The sequence below is a fragment of the Ambystoma mexicanum genome, chromosome 13 (assembly GCF_040938575.1).
Source record: "Ambystoma mexicanum isolate Mex_15411 chromosome 13, UKY_AmexF1_1, whole genome shotgun sequence".
NCBI lineage: Eukaryota > Metazoa > Chordata > Amphibia > Caudata > Ambystomatidae > Ambystoma > Ambystoma mexicanum.
Window position 1 is genome coordinate 488,579,071 of NC_090938.1, and position 22,063 is coordinate 488,601,133.

General features: G+C 46.5%; 1 protein-coding gene across 11 annotated transcripts in view; it reads left to right on the forward strand.

Annotated features, from left to right (window-relative positions):
* The window catches only part of MARCHF10 (membrane associated ring-CH-type finger 10), a 1,025,913-nt gene that overhangs the window by 472,893 nt on the left and 530,957 nt on the right, over positions 1-22,063 (forward strand). For 8 of the 11 annotated variants that reach the window (XM_069634147.1, XM_069634140.1, XM_069634139.1 and 5 more), the window contains one exon: positions 1,824-1,942. In XM_069634147.1, the coding sequence (XP_069490248.1) occupies positions 1,844-1,942 (99 nt within the window). In that variant the 5' untranslated portion in view covers positions 1,824-1,843. The remainder of the gene's footprint in view (positions 1-1,823; positions 1,943-22,063) is intronic. The other 3 variants (XM_069634148.1, XM_069634144.1, XM_069634145.1) reach the window with 1 other exon arrangement.

Here is a 22,063-nt window from a genome sequence, read left to right on the forward strand (position 1 = left end):
AAATACAATGTAATTCCTTTCTATGGTTCTATTTTGAAGCGGTTGCTGCAACATATATGTAAATAGCCTAGAATGAGCATCGCTGGGGACCAGAGTGCACGCCTCATCTACATTTTTTTACATTGTTTCAAGAGTCCTGGGCTCAAGAGGCAGCAGCACCAGGGTCATCATGCCTTACTATGGAGAGCCATAAACATGGTTTTCCCCCTCCCCTATAAGGGTAAGATTTGTGCTTTGGAGGAGAGTTGGTTCCTAGTCACCTGCATTGAAAAAAGTGTGCAACTACATGTACCAGAATCCTTAGAGACTTTAATGAGAATTAACCAGACACACCTGAAAAGGAAAAGGAAAACAGCCTCCCTGATGATTGATAGTCAAGAAAACGTTTGGAGGAGAAGACTTAACTGTTGCTTTTAGCAGATAAATCTGACTGGGAACCAGAGTGCTCGCCTCATCTCCATTTTTTTACTTCTTATGTGACCCTCCATATGTTTGAGACTCTAACTTCCTTTACCACTAGCCCACATAGTTACATGTGAAGGATCATGGGGGTAGTGGTGCAAAACACCTGTAGAACACATAATGGGTAACATGCTAGAGTCTTGGCCAGGTGTATTCTGAGTTAAAGCTACTTTGGTAATAATACACATTTCTGAGCTTCTGATTATTCTTGAACATGCAAGTGTAAGTGCAGAATCTTTTCTATTACAAAGGTGAGTTTCAGCTACCTGTGAACCTGAGTGGTGGGTGGCATCGCTTGTCGCAAGCTTTGTGAGGCTGAGCTTGGGCCTAACTTCCAAAACCCTCTTGGAAGGGACTGCTGCAGTTGCATGCTCCTTCTCCTGCCACCATTGCATTCTGGATATGGCCAGTATGGATGGCAAGCTGCAAGCTTGTTGGGACACCCAGCTGCTCACTCCTGGAGACGGCGCCAAGACCGCTATGGTGGTGGTTGGCACAGTATAAAAGCTGTATCACATAACATACTATGGGATGCATGCTATCGAGTTGTGTTAACAAAGTTAGCAGTGGATCTCAGTAATGTGGCTTGGTAAGAGGAATGATGCCTTGAGCCGTACCTGCACATTTTTTAAAAAGCACTCTATTCCTATATTGAACTCCTATTCTGATGGAAACAAATCAACCAGCCCCATCCTCTGTCTCTTCTCTGCATGCAAATGTTCCTACGTAGACTGTGGTTCCCCTACAGTTTTAAAACCGTATGTATGGGAGATGTGTTTAAAATCTTTTCCAAATATGTTCTAAAAGGGAACACCCACAACACCCATCTGACCTAATCAGGGAAATTCCAGAAGTCCGTGATTGAAGAAAAGTCCTTACAATTCCTAGCAAAGCATCCGGTAGGGTGATTTGTAGAACTCTGCCTCCTCCGCCCCTCGATTTCCCCCTCCCCCAACGTAGGCTCAGATAATTGGCCATTAAGTCACAGAAGTACCATTTTAAGTACAAACACGATTTGTTGTGAAGGGTGTTTGAGAAATACATTGATTCAAGAACGGTAAGCCAATTTAATTAAATACCTAATACCGTACCTGAGTTTGGTTTCTAAGCACGGATCCAGGATTCGAACCTCTGTTGCTCTGCGTGGTCTTGCTTCCAAGACCAGAGTGTTGCCCTGTGCTATCCTCTGTTCAATAGGAGAAAGACTCATATTTTTTGTATGAAGAGCCAGGTAAGTGAGTACTGTGCCTATGACAGATTTGCATATACTGAGAATTGCTCTTTGTCTTTAGTTTGATATTTAATTTTGCTTCTATCTCTTACTTTTAACAAAAATCACAATGCTTTTGTTTCAATGATAGGTTAGAGTCTAGCTGCTATAATGTATGAAACATGGGAGAGACCGAAGGCCATCACGGACAGTCGTCATATGATGGAGGTGAAGCATAAGATCGATTCGGAGTATCAGGTACTGAACCAGGTAGAGGTTGCTCATTTATTTTCGTTCATCCACTGAATCTCACATTAAACAAACACCTCTTTTTGCTGTTGCCTGTGTTAGTTACTGTGTAGAGTTAAAATGGCCTTTGGGCGGACTAATACCTTTTGCCCGTTGAGGTGAAGGTGGCTTGAATACGGGGCAGTCCTCTTCTATAAGGTCAGAGACCTACTAAACAATGCTTGGCTTAGAAACATACGCTTTGGCATTATCACCCATGAGGTTGAGTTGCTTTTAGATAGACTCCCTGTGTGCGAAGGGTATAACCAGAGAGGGATACATTGTTCTCTGTACCTATGTCGGGTCCCAGTCAATCACATCCCACGGGAGTTGCGAAACCCAGAAGACACCCCCCCCCCTAAGTGTTGTGAGAACCCTGAGAGTATCCTCACTCTTACACCCTTTGGATCCTCTTCTCAAGTGGCCAGGGAAAGGCCATTGTTCTTGAATCCTGACCTTGGGGTTGGAGAAGCGAGGGAGGATCACCCGAGTGGAGGGTCCTTGGGAATTGGGGTGCCCACAGGAGACATTGTATACCCTTTCCCTACTGAAGACCAACCTAACCCTCCCCCAGCGTTTATGGGCTATTGTAAGCCAGTGCCCCTCATTTTCCCACATTTTCCATCTGACAGTACTGAGGCGAGGAAGAAGCGACTAGAAGTAGTGAACACTAGCAACCTAGTTCACCACTCTCGTACTGGGACGAGGAAGATGCCTGCAAAGTACGGTGAGGATCAGGCATGTCCCTTTTTAATGTATAGTCAAGCAAACCCAATTGAGAATGCACACCTGCAACCTGTCAAGTGGTGCAGGTGTATAAACGAAAACCAGAGAACAGTAGACGGTAAAACAGGGAGAGCTGTGTGGGAGAGATCTGCAAGGGACCCTTTCAGACAGGAGGCAGCCGTGGTGGGACAGGAGAAGAAGCCAGGACGCCAACCGAGATCCTGCAGGGGCTGGGGAGCCCAAGGCGAGCCAGGCCGTGGGGCTGTTTCAGGTGTGGGAGCCTGCTTATATTGAAACAAACAGTTGGTGCTACGAACGAGCAGGACAGAGAAGATACTGTCCACCTCCCTGTAAAGACTGCAGAGTTGCTGACGTGCAGTGATGTGCTGCCGGTGTGCAAGTGAGGCTTACAGAAACTGGATCGCCAACTGGGGAAGGAGAAAGGAGCAGCAAAAGCCGCTATGGAGGACGCCGGACCACCAGTGAGTGTTAGGAGGAGCCACACAAGACTGGGGCGCTCCTATCGGGTCGCAGAGAAATAACTAAGTATCGAATGAGATGAAAACTTGTATCCAAGCCACATTATGCCTATGACGTACCAAACTGAGTGAAAGCTTGAAGTTAAGCATATTGAATACTAAATTGAACACAACTTTATGGTCAGACCAAAATAGCAGATGAGAACTAATGGGAAAGTGCCCATGTGAAAGTAGCCCATGGAATAGAGTGCAAGTGTGAAACATTGCCATAGAAAGGTGGGGCATGAAAAAGACCACCTGAAAGTGAACTTTATCAGATGCAGTGTGGCAAGGCCAAAGACTGGCAAGAGGTGTGTGACATGTTGTGGTAAAGCCAAACTACTAATTAGGAGATGCCAGACTAGTGTAAACCTGCATATAAAGCCAAGAGGCCAACAAAGAGGAGCTAAGTGAATGTGACTCTGAACACAGTGCAGAAACAGAGCAACCTGTGTGGGCTGAAGAGCCATGGGATTCTGTTTGCGCGACCTCTAATGGGTGCACCGTGTCATCTAACGACTACGCCTAGACCAGTGAGCCCTGAATTATGAGAATCAAAGACACTGGGAAATTAACCTAGAAAGAACAGTGCAAGTCAATTGGTGAGGCAATCCAGAAGGAGGGTCAGGCTGACCTCGAGTTGTATTACATTTTTTTTTTAAAAGACTGAAACAAATATAAGTGGCTGAGTTAGTCTTAGGGAAGGGAACCCTTAGACATAAGGAACTGCAAGTATTGTCTTGAGAGCGAAGTCTGAAAACCCTTTTGTTTTGAACTGTGCCACTAGGAACGTGGGGAAGGGATCCCCAAGAAGTGTGTGGAATTGTTTTACTTTGAGCATGAGAAAGGTAATCTTGAGTTTTATGGAACTTTCTTGAGCTTGGGGAAGGGGAGCTGAGGAGAAAGCTAAGAGCGGAAAGAAGCTCAGAATTTTATGTTGATCGCTCTTTCTTTGATTGACATGTCGTTAGTTGTGATGGCAAGCATAGATTTTGGACACACAGAATGACTAAGGCTTTCCTTAGTTTCGTTCAGGTAGGGGATTCCAACCTCTGCATAGGGCAAGTTAGACCTTCTGCCATCCAGAAATTTGCAGCAATAAAGTATTTGTTTGAACTTTGAATCTGTTGTCTGTGTCTTCATGATGCCTTCAGTGTGCTGTCTGAAACAGGGTAAATTCCAGTTACATTCAAGACACACCTGTAGGGGAAGGGTGTCTGGTCTCTGTCAGGTCCTTAAGATGTGGGAGAAGATATAGGGCCTCATTACGAGGTTGGCGGTAACCCTGTAACACTGAATCCGTTGCCTGACTGCCTGTTGCCCCCGGGACATTACAAGTTACGGCGGCACGGGAAGTCGGGCGCAGGATTTTGTAACTCCCCATTCCCATAGAGTCCTCTAGAACTCTATGGGAATGGGGAGACAGAAGCGCCGGCCCCGTTGCTAACGGAGCCGGTGCTTCCATGACAAGTCTACCTACCGGGGCCGCTGCGCCCATCAGACCTTCCAGACGTGAGGGCCCGACAGTCAGACTCGTAGTGTGGCGGTCCGGAAACAAGGGTACGGAAACAATGGTGCCAGTAAGCTTTCTGGCACCCTTGTTTCTGGACCGCCACGCGTAATGAGGTCCATAGTCTGGTGAAGTAGTGGTGATTAGGTTTCAATGAGATACAGAAGGGAGAGTAACGAAAATGTATGAGTGAGTGGGAATTCTTTCTACATGATCTTCCTTAACAATGGGATTTAGGTGAGTGAAAGAAACCCAATTCAAGATGGAGAAAGGGAGAACTTGGCAATTGATTGGTGCAGTATCATCCAACGGATGATTATGGACTGTTGTACAGAAATCCAGCTGGTCCTAGTTACGTGGAGCTCCTGATGAGCCATTTATGTTTAGGTTAAGGAGTTGACTTCTACGTAGGACAAGTTGGAGAGTTCATTGGTGGGACTTTTATTTTTTGTGTGTACAGTAACTGGAAGAAACTACTTGTGTAAATGTTAAGTGCGTTGGTGAAAGACTTAACCTGGAAGGGTATGCAGAGTATTTTCCTTATATCTGCCATTAGTTGTGGGACGAGAGACGTGCATACTGTGACTTTAGCGCCTGATAAACAGCAGCTTTGGTGCGTGAGCAACAGTGAGCGGTTACTATTTCTCCGGTGGCCATGGATTAAGTCAGTTAAGCGTGAGCCGAAAAGTGCGTACAAGTTACTGTGGCAGCCTGTGAATGGCCTATAGTACGCGGTACTATAACCTCGTCCTTCCATCGGTCAGAGGAAAGCATCTTGTACGTGTTGTGTGACCACATGCGTCACACAACTCAGTATTGAGACTTGCACAACATGTACCAATCTCATTCTAAAACCCTTAAGGAGCATTTACGTAAAGTAATACTTTGCGGAGCCAATGAGCATGGGAGAAACATTGAACCTTTCAAATCGAATTGTGCACCCCCCCTGTTATGAAGCAGCAAGGGGTAAGCACAGACTATTTTGTTATGTTTATTAAATGAAACCTCTTACAAAACAAAAGGGGTGATGGCTGGCAGGTTTAGAATTAATCTTAACCTCTGGCATTGCTCTGTGCAACCCTCCTGACCATCTGTCTTCGCCTTCCAAACCACTACAAAAGGAGAAAGACCATATGCAAATCAGGCTTGGTCCCATCCCTTTTATCAGGTGCTTACAGGTAAAGTAGATTAGGAGGTAAAAGTTAATATAAGATAGGATGGAAGAGTAGGCAGGTTGATGCTAAGTGTTTCATTGTAGATTCCAGCCAGCAAGTCTGCAGATAGTGGAGGTGGAACCATGAGGAGGCTGAATGTTTTATTATGTTTTCCAATTCCCCTTTCCATTGTTTGGACCTAGCACTCAAATGCAGTCTAAATACAGTTGTGGGCGGGTGCCTCTTGAGGGTTTGTGGAGCCAGCAACACCAGCAGGTTTGGAACGACTGGGACCTGAAAGGATAAACACCCACATTGACAACCTGCCTAAATTGACTTTGATAGTAAGAAGGCATTCTTGGGTGCACTGGAAAAATGTTGTAAGAGGAGTGGAGAGCTTCTATGGAGGAGACCAAAGTACTCGGGAGAGAATGGAGTGTTTATGGAACTAAGCATTTTCCAAATCTAGCTAGTGCGGCAGGAGCAGCATCAGTAGATAATTTAGAACAACCAGAGTTGTTACCTGAGGTGCATATTGGGGGAAATGAACAGTGCTTTATTAAAGGAACTGACCAGACAATATGTCAGTGCACAGGTACTTCCCATTTAGCAATTCCATTAAATTCTCCAGAGCACTTTGGAGGGGATCCAAAGAAATGTAGGGTGTCTTTGATGCAATGCAAGTTAAATTTTCTTTGTATACTGGAATCATTTCCAATGGCAGCAGCACAAATGACCTTCATTTTATGTTACAGGCGAAGCTGCAGCTTGGTCCATTCCCCAAGGGAGCCCTGTATTGGAAGACTACATGCAGTTTAAATTCAAATTTTGCCCGAAGACAATTTTGTTCAGAGTATAAATGGGGAGCTACCGGTATTGAAACAGGGAAGTAGACCATGTGTATTGTATTTAACACAACTTAGATCATTGGTATTGGAGATCTCATTGCCTCAAGGAAAGAAAGTGTCCTTGTTCTATAGAGGGTTAAGAGAGGAGCACTGATGCTTTAGCAGTGGTGACAGACAGACAAACTTCTTGTGGAGACTTGATTAGTTTGGTTATGCATTTGGATTATAGACTAGGAGAGAGAAGGTTTGAGCAAAGACAGGCAACTTTGGAAGTAAGGGCTTGGGTAAGAACAGAGACCTAGAGGGGGAACCACTGAGAGAGAAAGCAGACCTGTGGGAATAGTGGGGCAGATGTGGGGTCCTCTAACAAAGGAGAATCATTTGTATTGCGGGGCAAGTGGACGTTCCTAAGAGATTCCCAATTACTCAGGGAAGATCATCACAATAGGTGGTAAATACTATTCAAGTGGCAGTTCCACATGTCACACTTAATGTATACTTGTTTTGGGGTGGGAAATTACAATATGGAGTTCCGTATGCGATTGACTCAGGAGCCACTGGTACCTTCTTAGATTGGGGAGTGGTAAGAGATTTGTGACCACCAATAGGGAAAAGGCTAACACCAGAACATGCCAGGGTGGTAGATGGGACACAACTATCATCAGCACTTATCACTCCAGGAAAAGGAAGTTGATAGCAAACTAGCAGAAGGAAATGAAGGGAAAGTTGAATAACCGGATTGGATAGCAGAGGACGGTATGGAACAAGGTTGAGAGCTCAGAGGAGCAGGAAAGCAATGAGCAAGCCCACAGGAGCAGGGCTGTAAGATAGAGAGCCCAGAGGGAAAGGGCTTAGGGCAGCGGAGTAAAGCAGGCTGAATGGCACGGAGCCCAGAAGGGCCGGGCAGCAAGGAGTGAGCCCTGGGGGGCAGGGCCGCTGACCGTAGGAGGCTGCAGAGGGCTGCTAGGCTGAGAACCCAGCGGACAAAGGCTGTAGATAGCAAGCAGCGGAGCGTGATCGGCTGCAAGGAAGGAAGCCCCGAGGACAAGGGCTGTTGGCAGCCGGAGTGAGGCAGGCTGCAGAGCAGGGAGCTCAGAGGACAAGGACTGTAGGCAGCCGGAGTGAGGCAGGCTGCAGAGCAAGGAGCTCAGAGGACAAGGACTGTAGGCAGCCGGAGTGAGGCAGGCTGCAGGGCAGGAGCCTGGAAGGCAAGGGCGGAAGGTAGCAGCGGAACGTGATGGGCTGCAAGGCAGGAGCCTGGAAGGGCAAAGGCGGAGGCTGGAAAGCAGCAGAGCGTGATCGGCTGCTAAGCAGAGAGCCCGGCAGGGCAAGGGCGGAGGCAAGAAAGCAGCAGAGCGTGATCAGCTGCAATGTAGAGAGCCCGGCAGGGCACTGGATCAAAGGCCGGAGTAAGGAGGAACCGCATACAAGATCTGTAGCTCGAAGCAAAAAGGTGCCGGAAGGACTCTTAATGCAAGAGACTGAGCCCTTGCAGGCAGCAGCGTTTAACCCTTCCCAGCACAGAGGCAGGCTAATTGGTCGCACCTGGATCCGCACACCTGCAGACAATCGGCCACCTCCCTCTCTGTTCCTGAGCTGGTGGAAGCAGAGAAGATCCCTAGGGCTTCTGGGTATTGTAGTTTGATGACGAATAGATGGTTATAGCCAAGTGCATTGTGGTAAGTGTAGTTTGTTGGGAAAAATAGAAAAGCACCAAGGTCTCGCAAATGGAAAATAGTCTGTATTGATCGCAAATGTATGCGCCCATGGCGCAGGCATGACAGACGGAGACACACAGCTATAGTTTGTTTACAAGTTGCCATTTTTATTTAATAAAAAGGGGTGAAACAAACGCTGATCTTTCCCTAACTGAACAAAGATGTCCGTGCTAACAAACTAAGGCTAAAGATAAATGACCTAGTGTCCAAAAAGAATCGTACCTGCACACTTGTATGCACAACAAAATAATACAAGGTTTTTGACTTCCTTAAATCCCACAAAATAACATATTATGTTGAACTCAAAATGTATAAACAGTACCAAGTCTTCTCCTCCAAACATAAATTCGGAAATCAAATGCAAGTGTTCTTTTCTCAAAAAGCCAAGCACTTGTTAGTACCTCATACTACTTTTTTTAAAAAAAAACTCTTAAGTCAGGATGGTTTCAACAATCAACTTCTGAAACGCAACAGTTCAGCAAGACAAGGTGATGGAGTCCACACTTCTTTTCCACCACAACCTTTTACCAGAACCATAGTACTTCAAATCATCTTCTTCCTCCTGGTCCACTCGCCTGCCAGGACTAACTACAATTGGTCTCTTTCCTGGTTTACTCGCCTGGCAGGATAAAACTCTTACTACTACAGTTTGTACTCTGTTGTAATGCTTGTTCCAAACTCTCCACACTAGAACCATAATTGAGGAGATTTGAACCAACAACTGCTTCTCTTGATATTCTTTTGACTTTCATCAAAAAGGGTTACATCTTTTTACAAATTGATATTCCACAAAATTATAATTGTTATTTTGCTTGTCTTTTGGCAATGCAGGTTACAGTTCTCTTCCCCCTTGATCTCTCATGCAAGGAGTGTTATACCTAATTTGCCTAGGTGTAACTCTTCTTTGATTTTGATAATGTGGGTTACAATATTCCCTGATTTGGAATCCCTCATTAGGAGAGTTGTGCCCATTTCGCCTTAATTCAAATGTTTGGTATTCCAAATAGTTCTCATCACCTAGCGATCTCCTTCGGAGCGCTTCGGGCCAGCTCACTGGTATGCCTTGGTGTCGCCTTCTGACTCGCCGGTGTTGCTGCTGCTCTCTTCGGGATCTCTTCTGCTTTTGACAGTTCCTCTCGGTCTGCCAATGTGCGCACCGTCCTTCAATGGAGTTCTCGCAGCTCTGCACACTCTCTGGTGTGAACGCAATAACAGAGCAGTTCACGGAATGTCGGGAGCTTCTCTCCCACACAGTGTGGCTGGTTTCAGCACTGCTTCCCGCTATGCATCCTCTGCCTGGCCACGTTGTCCCGACCTCTGCCACATCTCTGACACAGCATTCGGCTGCCCCCATAACGCGGTCAGCTTCTTCTCCCTGCTGCTTCGCTTGCACCTGAAAGGCCTTTACGTTCTTAAGTCCTGCTCAGGTGCTCAGGTGTTTTACATTGAAACAACTAGACTGCTCATAACCTTTCCTTAACTCTGAGCCCCTCTTCCTCGTCTCAGTACCAATACAGTATGGAGCCTGAAGACCATTATCTTCTTGTTAGTTTTTAGATCAGAATTGTCAATCTTGTTGAACTATGAAAAAGTTATGCTATTTGGACAAGGAAGGGAGGGACATTATTCTCGGTTTTGGGGACCTTTTAATGACCTATACGGTTGAGGGTACTGGTTCCATTTTTTGATGGTCTGTCCTTTGAGTGGGGGATGTTTTTATGGTGGTGGGGGACTGTTAGTTGTGCATTTTTTCTGTTTTGTCTTTTTGGTTGTCATAGATCTTTTATAAGGTTGTAAAATGTTATTCTACATGAGTTATAAATATCCATATTGTTATGTATTTGATTAGTCTATTTTAGTTCTAATGTTATAAGTTTTGCAATTTGGACATAATGTTGTGATATGGAGATTGGTGTACTGAATTTTGTTTGTTTAAAATGTTAAATGAAATGAATTTAAAAAAAAAGAATTGTCAATCTCACAATAAGCCGTTCAGGGCCTCATCACGAATTGGGTGGTAATGCAGGCGGTGTTACTGCTGGTGCCATTAGCCCTACCGCCAAACCCCTGTGCTATTCGCGCCGGATCACGGGTTTGACAGAACGGTTAGTGCCCATTCCCCATCGGGCCCATGTGGGAATTTCCCATTCCTATTACCGCTGGCGGATTTACTGCCGGCGGTATTAGCACCGAAAATTGGTAAAATTGGGGCGGATTTGCCCCCAGCTCAGGATGGGGGGGGGGGGAAATCCGCCAAGGCCGTGATTTGGTGGACCCTTAAATGTGGCTGTAATAGCGTTACTGCCGCATTTAAGGGTTACCGCCAAACTTGTGATGAGGCCCTGAGTCTTAAGGATCATTAGGGAAATTATCTAGAGAGGGCTCCCATTCCCCTTGATATGAGTCCCCTCTCATACAATACCACCCCCAGAGTCAGGATCATGTAGTCGCTGCTTTTCCCTGGCGACATGAGAAGAGGCCCATGTCAGGGTTTTTGGGATGCTCACACTAGATTCATCACAGTGCCCACTGGGAGGAAATGGTATTTGAAATTATTGATGCCCCTCAATTGAAGATTATTTTTGGAATGCCCTGGTTAACCTTGCATAATTCAAGTATTGATAGGGGAAGACGTATAATTGAGTTAGTCTGAAATGTGTCAAGAACACAGTCTCCGAAGAAGTTATGTGGAGTCATTAGCAAGTAATGGATGACCTAGGCCGAGGAAGCCTTTCAGTTATTAAAGGAGTGTTTTAACACTTACACGATTCTTCTACATCTGGATGTTAACCAACTGTTTTTTGTAGAAGCTGATCCGTCAAACTTAGCAATGGGGGCAGTATTATCTCACAACACCCATCTAGTGGTCATCTACATCCTGTGGCCTTTTACTCCGAAAATGTTCTACTACACAACAAAATTATACCATTTACAGATCATGAACTTCTTACCATTAAATTAACCTTTATTGAATGGAGACACTTTCTTCTAGTGGCAAAACATATGGTCACGGTACTCACTGATGACTGAAATTTGATGTTTCAGGGGTCAGCAAAGACCCAGACACCAAGACAGCTTTCTTGGTCTTTATATTTTGGCGAGTTTGATTTCATCATCACTTTCAAGCCAGGAAGACAGATTGGCAAGGCCGATGGCTTATCAAGATGCCAACCAGGATGTCCGTCTGAGACCATTCATTTCTGAAAAGAATTTTGTATGGAGAGGTACAGAATCTTTAGCAAGTTATCTATCAGAAACCAAAAATCTTAAGCCAATGTCTTCTACACAGATGCAGGAATGGGGGGGGAAACAGATCCAGTAAGATAAATCAAAAATGACCTACCATTTGCTGACTGAAGTTTATACCTACCTATCAAAGGGTTGAGATCAGTTTTGAAGGAATGTCATGAATCTCCTCTGGTGGGACATCCAGGCTACAGGAAGACTTTAAAACTAGTCAGGCGAACATTCTGGTGGGAGAACATGCGCACTGATGCACTAAATTTCGTCAAAATCTGTGAAATGTGTGTTTGGACTAGAACGGAAAACCAGGGTCAAACAGGACTTTTAGTTCCACTTCTCACTCTGCCAAGGCCTTGGCATACTGTGTTGATGGATTTCATTGTTGAACTTCCCCTGGACAAACGGTATTCACCCATTTTAGTGGTGGTAGATGTATTAACAAAGGCTGGGCATTTTACTCCTATCAAGGATCAGGTGACAATAAGCAGTCTGGCGTGTGGATTTCTGCAGAATGTGGTGCAACTGCATGGTCTACACACCAAGGTTGGGTACATTTTATATGGTTGGCTGCGTTCTGTTAGAGTAATTTAGCAAAGGATATGATAGGATATGGCATTTATAACGTGCCTATACACAAGTGTTTGAAGGCACGACGAGGCAAGGGAGGGGTAACCGAAGGAAGACAGAGGCAACGATCCTACTAGGCCAGGTGACATTGTGATTGCGCAAGTGGAGGGGCGGGGAGGGGAAAGTGCAGGGGCGAAGTGGGCAGTGCAGTACATAGGATAACAGTAAAATACTAAAATAAAGTGCGGCCAGCTGGTGGCAAGTGCAGACATCGGGGTCAAGTGCTAGTGGGGGCTGTAGGGATACAGAAACAGTCCCGAGTGCAAGGATTACCAAGGGGCAGTGCAGGTGTGCAGCTGGCAGGGAGAGGATCTGGGCCTGAGATCAGAGGGTAGCCAGGTAACCAGTGCAATTTCAGATTCAGCCAGGAGATCAACAGGGGAGAGTAGGAGAGAAAGCAGAGGCAAAGAATAAGGTCTTGAGGTGCTTCCGGAACTTGAGATGGTTCTCCACAAGTTTCAGAGAGGCAGCAAGGCTGATCCAAAGGGAGACCCCAGTAGAAGAGAAATCGACCACCAACTCACTGCTTGGAGAAGCGACTGACCCTGAGGGAATTGGAGGTGGATGAGCGAAGAGCCCGAGACAGAATATATTTAGGAAGAGAGAGTTGAAGGTATTGAGGTCCCATGCCCCAGAAGGCCTTGTGGACAATTCAGAGGGTTTTCAACTTAATCCTCGCCAGTGCTGGGATTTCAGTTCTGGAGATATACGATCCATGGGCTTGAGGCCAAGGATAAGTCTCGCAGTCCTGTTTTGGATGAGTTGCATTGGGCGGAGAGTAGAGGCAGGCAGATTTAGAAAGAGGCTGGTGCAGTAGTCGAGCTTAGAGGGAACCAGAGCTCTGGCGACAGGGAGCTTCTGGTAGAAGGAGAGAAAAGGAAGAATGCATCTGAGGAGGTGCAGCTGGTAAGTGTGACTTCTTAGAGACGTCAGAGATGTGAGGAGAGAAGGAAAGCGTGTAGTCGAAGATGATCCAGAGGTTTTTAGCCTCACAGGTGGGAGCAGGAAGAGGGCCAAGAGAGGCCGGCCAGAGGGTGACAGGAAAGGATGGAGCAGGTGTGCCGATGAGAATATTGGTTTTACTGGCATTAAGGCAGAGATCATTGGTGACGCACCACTCCTGGATGGCGAACAGACGGACAGACAGTCAGAGATGAGAGAAGAGGTGGAGGAAGGGAGCCTGAAAATTAGGTGTCATCCGCATAGCACTGAAAGTTGGGGCAGAGAGTGGCGATGCCATGGGCAAGAAGTGCCAGGTATTGGTTGAACAGCCAGGGAGAGAGGTTGGACCCCTGGGTACACCACATATAGAGATAGAGGAGAGGAAGGACCCAAGTTGGACCTGGGAGGGTCAAGGAGTCCCCCCCCCCCCCCCCACCCCCCTTCTCACCTGAGTTCGATCTTTGCTGGATTTCTTGATCGATGCCTTCTTGCGGACGGATCGAGTCTTGAATAAGGCTGCACGAATCTCTTCCTACTCCAGCGTGTGTTCAAAGTTCCGGGATGCCAAGATCCAGGAATCCGGGAAATTTACAGAGTGCGCTACTAGCACACGAGTCCAGGAATTAAGAAAGGAAGGAAAGGGACTAGGAATGGGGTTGGCTGGAAAGAAGCAAGGAAAACAATACTGCGAGCTACGGAGCACACGTCTGGTCGCTACTTCGCAATAGCATTGAGACGCGCGGAGCCGTGGTCTATTAATAGAACACGCTACGTCCATGGTGTAGAGCGAGGAAGGTGTTTCACAGTGGACGGCCATGTTGGGAGTAAAAGGGAGTGTAAGCCCCGTTGAGACAAGGACCAGGAAGTCCAAAAGGGGCGTGTTCTGTAGTTCATGACAGGGAGGGTTGATCGGAGAGGGAGGTCAGCCAAGCCAGGGCCTGATCAGTTATACCCAGGTTATCACGGAGACGGTTGAGCAGGATGGCATGGTTGACTGTGTCAAAGGCAGAAGAGAGATCAAGTAAGATGAGGACATGGGGTGTTGGAATCAAGGTTGGAGCGCAGGTCTTCACAGATGTTCAGGAGAGCAGTTTCCGTGCTTCTGGCAGCTCTGAAGCTAGACTGATGGTCATGGAGACAACCAACAGATTTAGTGTGAAGATTTAGCTGAGAGATGGCCAGCTTTTCCAGGAGTAAAGAAGTGATGGAGATTGGGTGGTAGTTAGCAGGGTAGGAGGGGTTGGCAGAGGGTTTTAATAGGTGAGGGGAAGACTACAGTGGTGAAGGAGTGGTTACAGAAATCAGCCAGAGCAGGAGTCAGGGTGTCAATGTGGTCCTTGATAGTTTTGGAGGAACAGGGGTGAACCTGTTTTGATGAGACTTTCATAGATCGGACTTGTCTAGAAACCTCATCAGGGGAGAACAGGGGAAAGGCAGAGAAGGAGGGAGGAGAGGTGGCCGAAGAAGGACCAGAGAAAGAGAGGGGAGTAGAAGGGGGAGGAGAGGAAGAGAGAGAGGACAGGATGTCCTGAGTTTTAGAGATGAAATGAGAAGCCAGGGCCATGCAGAGGGCCTGGGAGGGGACAGGAGAGGTAGAGACTGCAGCAGGATTGGCCAGCTCCTTGCAGATTTGAATGAGTTCGGCCGAGTTGTCAGATGCCGCAGAGATGCTGGCTTGGAAGTGGGCTCTTTTCTTGGTGCGGTCAGAGCCGGTATTGCCTTTGGAGCAGATGGCAGGTCAGTTTTTCAGAGGATGTACCGGAAGCACGCCATTTCCTCCCAGCCACCCTGCACTTGCGTTTAAGGATGACGAGGTTTGAGTCGTACCTAGAGTTGCACTTGGCTTTGGGTTTCAAACAGATCCTCATGACGGGGGCAAGAAATTGCTTAGCCAATAGGATCATCTCTCATCTCCATATGAATAACTTGTACAGACGTAATGAGAGATTCGCTGTTAACAGACTAGGTACTGGTCCTAATATGTTGTAGCATTTATGTAGACTATGCTATACAGTTTGTTTCTAGTTTTGTTAAGGATTTGCTTTGAACATTAGCCCTTTCTGTTTTGAACTTTCAAACTTCTTTCCTCCTGCATTTTCTACTTGATTTGAGGTAGTTTCTATTTTATTATTGTTCATAAACAATTTGTTTACTTAGAATTTGTCATTTAAACATTTGTTACAAAAAATAAACATGTGAAATTCGCACACATGCTAAGTATCCAGCGCAGTGTGTTTTAGCTCCTGCATGCCTGAGAGCAATTGCGAGGACATGCCACTACGTGTTATTAATTAACACAAAGTGCGGGCTCTCCCTTCTGAAGAGTCAACACAAGGACACCATACCAGCTGTAAGTTATACACACTCTATACAGGGTGATCCTTCCTCAACAGCCATTTAATTAGACAGTTTACAGTGACTTCTTCCATTGTAATACCACACAGTTTTTTCCTGTTGGGACACATACCCTCCCGTTTGTTTACTAGTTCTACACCCAAGTCCGAGACAGAGTAGGGGTCTACCCTCCAGCTTAATATTTCCAATCCTAACCTAGTTTCTACAAAAACTCTTTACCCTCTTTTTAAAACCTTTGTACCTCTTTTTCTCTTTTCCACCCGTTTTATTCTATGCACTTTTCCTTTCCAGCATCTTGTACTTAACAAGAAAAGATTCCGTAGATGGATGATGTTGAGATAAGATCACCACTAAAGCCAGACCGAAGGCTTCGACCTCCACAAAAAAGGATTTTCCACATCCAGATGCAAGAAATTCAAGACGTTCTACAGAATTCCGATTAAACACCACTTTTCTCTGCACCCAATGTGAAAGGGGCCCCTAGGGGTCCCTCGTGCTATGGAAACAAGGCAATGACCATACACGAAAAGATGCGCCAGACACGAGGTTTCAAATTCCCAATGCTAGGGTTTATTGCAAGCAAAAGATGGTATCAATTGGCCAATTCTGATCTCACGCCCCGCGACATGAGTTTCCTAGACCTCGAGGGACGCAAGAGAGCGAATTACGTACATCAGTTACATATATACAAAATGCATATCATACAATCAGCAAAGTCATGTTCAACACCCCTCTGTATTAAGTTCCTTTTGAACTCAGGATGGCGATGGACATATCCGACGAGTATGACGATTATAATGCTTTCGATGTCTATTCTAGTAACAATGTGCAATTTAGAAAGTGCAGAGGCATCTTTTAGAACATGGTGGTTCTGTTCTTGGAAGCAATCTGTTCACGGGGGAAGAGCCACATTCCAAGCTTTGCTATCTATGAGGTACTATTCGTGTCCTGGGAGCCGACACGTTCTAAAGGGTTTTGTGAAGGGGGGGGCCGTAAGAGAAGCATAATTCAAGCCTTTAACTGTATTATTCTAACATATTCTACCATCGTACGAGACTGGCTGGCAGCTGTGAAGTGATTAAATGCCCTGCAGCTTCCTCCCAAGGCTACAGAGAGGGAGCGTGGGCATTTCTCTCTGGGCTACTCATGAGGACTTTCAGCAAACTCTTCAGTCCCGCGACCTTGTCCTTTCATATTCAGACAACAATGTTAACAGCTGAGCAGAATCTGCAAGAATTGCAAGCTGCAAAACAGTTTTTAGACAGAAAGCAATGACAATGGTTAACAAGCAAAATGGCGATTCTTGCTACATTTAAAATGTCCGCTCGTCGGTCAAGCATAGCAGTTCATATTTCTTCAATTCGGTGCATAAGACGGTTGGCCCACGGCCATCAAGTTACGTTTATCATTCAAATGAAGGGTATTCATTTTCCCAGATTGACAAATGTATGTAAGGGTTGTGTAGAGTCAACCTGGCCATTTTCATAATAATCGTCATGTGTGGAGCATCAATGAGCTCCAACACAATTTCCTTTCAATAAGTTATGTAAGGGCGCAGAAGTAAGAGTCTGACAGTGGTAGCATGCTTGTTGGCAAAGACTTTTTTTTAATCGAAGAAAAAGAAAAGCCTATCTTGCCCTATTTCTATAAGGGGTTGCCTTACCTCAACAAAACATGAATGACTGTCAGGATGTCTTGAAAACGTATAAGGTCCATCGTCCTGTGTCCAACCTTATTTCCATCTGTGATGATGGAAATGCCTTATGGAGGGACAGGGCTTCCTAATTCTTGTCCTACCACGTCTTCGTGTTTTTTCTCTGTTTCCATCCACTGAGGTCCAGCTGGACCTCTGGCAGTGCAGCTCTTCAAGTTTTCCTTTTGGTGAACAACACCCATGGGATACCCTTATGGCACCCTGGGGAGGGGGTACACCCTTTTACCCCTTATGTGTGTTTCTGGGCACCTATGTTGCCCACAGAGCAAGGTATGGGCTGATGGCAACTACGTGCTGAGATGGCATTGGTTCTGTGTATCCTCCATATTGGGGCACCCAGGCCCTGTCATAGGAATAAATATCTTCCTGATAGAAGACAAGATGCACCCTGTGGCCTCTTGGTTTCCATTGCCTTTTACTTTGTTTCTCAAAGTCATCCAAAGTCATGGGAAGCCCTGTCTCTGTTCCCTTCCTCCTGGGTGGCTGTTGGGTGGAAACACCATATATGTCTCTGTTCCCTTTCCTCCTGAATGACTGTTGGGTGGAAATACCATATATGGCTCTGGCGCTGCCTCTGACAGGACTGGTGCCTTCCCGGGGGTTATGTGTTGTGGGTACACCCTAGGGGTGGGACCTGTATGAAGTGAGTTTGAAGTGAACTCACAATCTGTGTTATGGGTGTCATGTTGTTGTGTGTGACACACAATGAATTAGAAAGCCCTGACTGAAACTGACATGAATGTAGTATAGTGTGCTGAAAGGCTGGGTACTTGCCCCAATCCAAATTCTTTGTCATGGGTGTCTAGGCGGAGTGAATGGCCTGAATGCCTGTGAGCCTGATTGGCTGCCTGCCTGCATGAATGCCCTTCTGTGTGATTGGCTGATTGAACCTGGCTCAGCCAAACTGAATGGGGAACAGATGTGTATATCTGGGGACTTCTCACTTAACAATTTGTTCAGAAGCTGAAGCAAGAAGAAGCTGTTCCTTGAAGCCCAGCTGGAGAAGTCTGCTGCTGCAATTTCTTCATGTTATCTGAAAGCTGCTGTGTTCTTCCAAGAACTGATCCAGAGAGGACTTGCAAAGGAGGCCTCTCCCCGAGCTACGAGGGACCATTGTGCAACCTGCTACGCTTCATCAAAATTACCCTGGAAGCCAGTCTTGTGTGCCTGCTGTCAGGAGAAGGGGTCTCCGTGAGTCCTGAAGAGGATTGCCCGCACATAGTGAGTCGAAGTCGTCATTGGTGCCACCCAGGGTCCAGAGGTGCATTTTGTGACCGCTGGAAGCTGCTGCTGTCTACTTGTTAGAAGAGTGGGTAGCTTGGCATAGTGCTGCTGGACACCAAGAGCTGTGAAAGTTCCAAACTGCCTAATAACATTTTAAGGGCCATCCTTGCCATCATCACTGACCACGTTTTCCCGCCTGAGAGTCCAGAGTAGCTGAGTGCAGAGGAAGCCCGCTGGTGGGTTTCTCACCACCAGAAGCTAACAAAGACGTTCAGAGGGTCCAGACTTGATGAAGGTCCGTGGTCCTCTCCAGTGGTCGAGTCCAGATCATCAGAACCCATCCAGATGTCTGTGCTGTGCCTTCAGCACTGAAGAACCCAAAGTTGAAAAACTACGATATTCTGAAACCTGACAACAAAAGTGACCTATGCATCCTTTGCCGCCAGAAGTCGCCGAAGGGTGCCAGGGGTCTTACTCGTATCTGCTAAGCCTGTAAGGAGCCCATAGCATGTTTCATCTTCACAGGACTTTTACAATCCGAGAAATCTTCGACCAAGGGAGAGCACTGCTAAGAGTAAAACTGCTGCACTTCAGAAATACTTGGGTCCCATTTTTCTTCTTGGGCTCAGCATCCCAGTGGCTCCTTCCAACAGGGTGCGGGGAGGGGGGGGTCCATCCTCGGAAGGGATTGTTGAGTAAAACCGAGAAACTCTGCCACTTCGCCTGCCAAGGCACCAAAGGTACTGTGCGAGGAAGAGCATCTTCTAGCCTCAAGGTTTTTTTTATACTATCTTACACCCAACTTTCCTATTCCTACAATCAGAACTCCTTGTCTGTCCAAAGCATGTTTATACTACTTTTTCCCTCCCTCCCCAGGTGGGGTCAGCAGAGCAAAGGCCTCACAACCCACTCGAGAACCATGGCTCAGGGGCCCCCCACTCCACCCAGACCCAACCCCTGCATTGCCTCCTTACATGCTGTCTGGTATTCTAGAAAGGGGAGCCACACTATTTCTATGTGAGAATGGGATTCCAGGAGGGCAGCTGTTATGCTTTCCATTTCATATATTGAATATGCTTTAGACAGCCATACCCCTTTCTTTGGCAGGGTGTTGCTTTTCCACCGGATTGTCAGGCACACTCTGGCTGCAAGCAACAGGTTTCTTGGCATGCGAGACAAGACCGTATTTGTGTCGTCCTGATTCGATTTAATGTCAAACAGGACCAGCAATGGCGAGAGCCCTCTGGAAATCCCATCGATCTTGTGAATCGACCCTAGGACTTCTTTCCAATAGCTTATTTCACCACATCCCCTGCAACAGAATGGTGTTACCCCTGGAAACACTTTTGATAGCCTGAGCGGGTTGAGGTGCCCTCTCATCAGTGGCCTCCCATTATGCATTTTGTATTGCGTGGATATGGATGTTTTCCACACAGCCCTATATATCACTGCCCATGCTTCAGGGTGGTCTTGCAACTCCAACTCCATCTCCCATTTAATCTGTGTAGTGGATTCTGGCAGGTGACCCCTGGTGAGTAGGGCACTATATAGTTGGGCTACCAGCCCCCTCGTGCCCCGGCGCTCGCTCAGGGTGCGTTCAAATGCCGTAAGGGGCCTCCGCAAAAGATCTCTCCAACTCAGATCTTGCAGGACGCTACACAGCTGTAGGTAGGGCAGTGGTGCTATTGTGGTCACATGTTGCGCCTCCTACAGCTCTGCCTTCAAGATATAGGTACCCGCTTTCCACATCTGCCCGCCCTAACCAGGCCATTTTTATATTGATAGTGAAAGCGGTGAACATCGATCAAGTAATCTCTGACGCAGGAGCCCAAATACATCTTAGGGGGTACGGCCATGACGTGATGCCCTTTATATTTTGGGTGGGACGCCATAGTGACCACAGCACTGCTAATATTGGGTGATCCCAAATTCTTCGTGGTAGAGTATGGTGCAGGCCCACAGCCATTCACCCAGGGTGTCCGGCTTAAATAGAAGGTTCTCCAAGACCACCTATTGCTTCTGTGTTTTTCCACAGGTGGTCTGCAAGAATGCGGATCTGGGAGGCCCTAAAGTATTCATAAAGGTCGGGGTAGCCCATGCACCCTGTCTTTCGGCGGAATTAAGGTTGCATAGGAGACTCAGAGTTTCAGGTCTGCCCATAGGTAGGCCAGAGGGACTGCTTGACTTCTGCGTAAAATGCAGCGGGGAGAGTCACAGGAAGGGACGGGAAAAGAAACGGGAATCGGGGGGAGTATGTTCATTTTAATAGATGGTGAACCTTGCGGCCCAAGAGAGTGATAACTGACAACCTCTCCAGATCCGTCTTGACAGCGTTCCAAAGAGGGACATAATTTTAATCCAAGAGATCGGCTGGATTCTTTGTGATTTCTACACCCAAGTACCTTAGCCTGGAGGTGTGCAGTTGAAAACTCCATTAGAGGGACCTATCTGCATATGCTTTGGGAGTGTAATAGAGTTTTAGATTTTTGGAAGGACGTCTTGGATCGGATTGATTTGGTGGCGGGTATATCATTTCCTCGAACTCTTGTGTCGATCATCTTCCTCTCAATTGATAGTAGGAGTGGGGAAATATGGGATTCATCGGACTGGATTGATGGGGCTTTATTAATGACGGTAAAACATATAATGAAGGTGTGGAAATCTAGAAAAAAACCACATTATGGGAACTGGTTATCAGACATGTGTAAACTTTCATGGTATGAGAAGACTCGGGCTTCTAGGCGTTTTCGGGAGACTGCTTATGAGGAAATGTGGGGATCGTTTAATAATTTGTTTGGATAAGGTGTAGGATTTATTCTTTGGGTGTAACATTGATGAGGAGTTAGGTGGGGGGGTGTTTGTCTTGTCCTGTTTGGTGTTGTTTTGTTGTTTACTGTAGAATATGGGGTGGGAATTTTATGGCGATGATGAATTGATTGTTGTATGTATTTTAGAGAAGTGATATGTATGGAATTGCTTATACCTTGTTCTCACTGGTATGTTTTTCAATTGTGACTTTTGGAAAAATTATTAAATAAAGTTGAGAGAAAAAAAAAAGGAAACTCCACTATTGCACGAGCTGAGCTGGAAGGACCGTGTCCGGCTGGAGCGTCGGAGCCACTGTTTCATTGAGATTTGCATGAAAGCCGACAGGACCCCATATTCCCTCAGAGCCGCAAACAAAGCCGGTACTGATTTCAGAGGTTGGGAAATATAGGCCAAGATTTCGTTGGTCAACTGTGCCAATTTATACTCTCTGCCCCCCTCTCTATCCTGTGAATGATAGGGTCTTCTCTATTTGCCTCTACGAGGGGCTCCTCTACGAGGGGCTCCGCTATGAGGGCATACAAGAGGGGTGACTGGGCAGCCCTGCCGCATCCCCAGTGTTAGGTTAAAGATTTCCAAGGTGACCCCGTTAACAAGGACCTTTGTGGAGGCGTTGCGATTGAGTGCTGAAGCCCCCGATATCTAATGATCTCCCAGTCCCGCCCACCTCATGACCACCCACAGGAAGGGCCACTCGA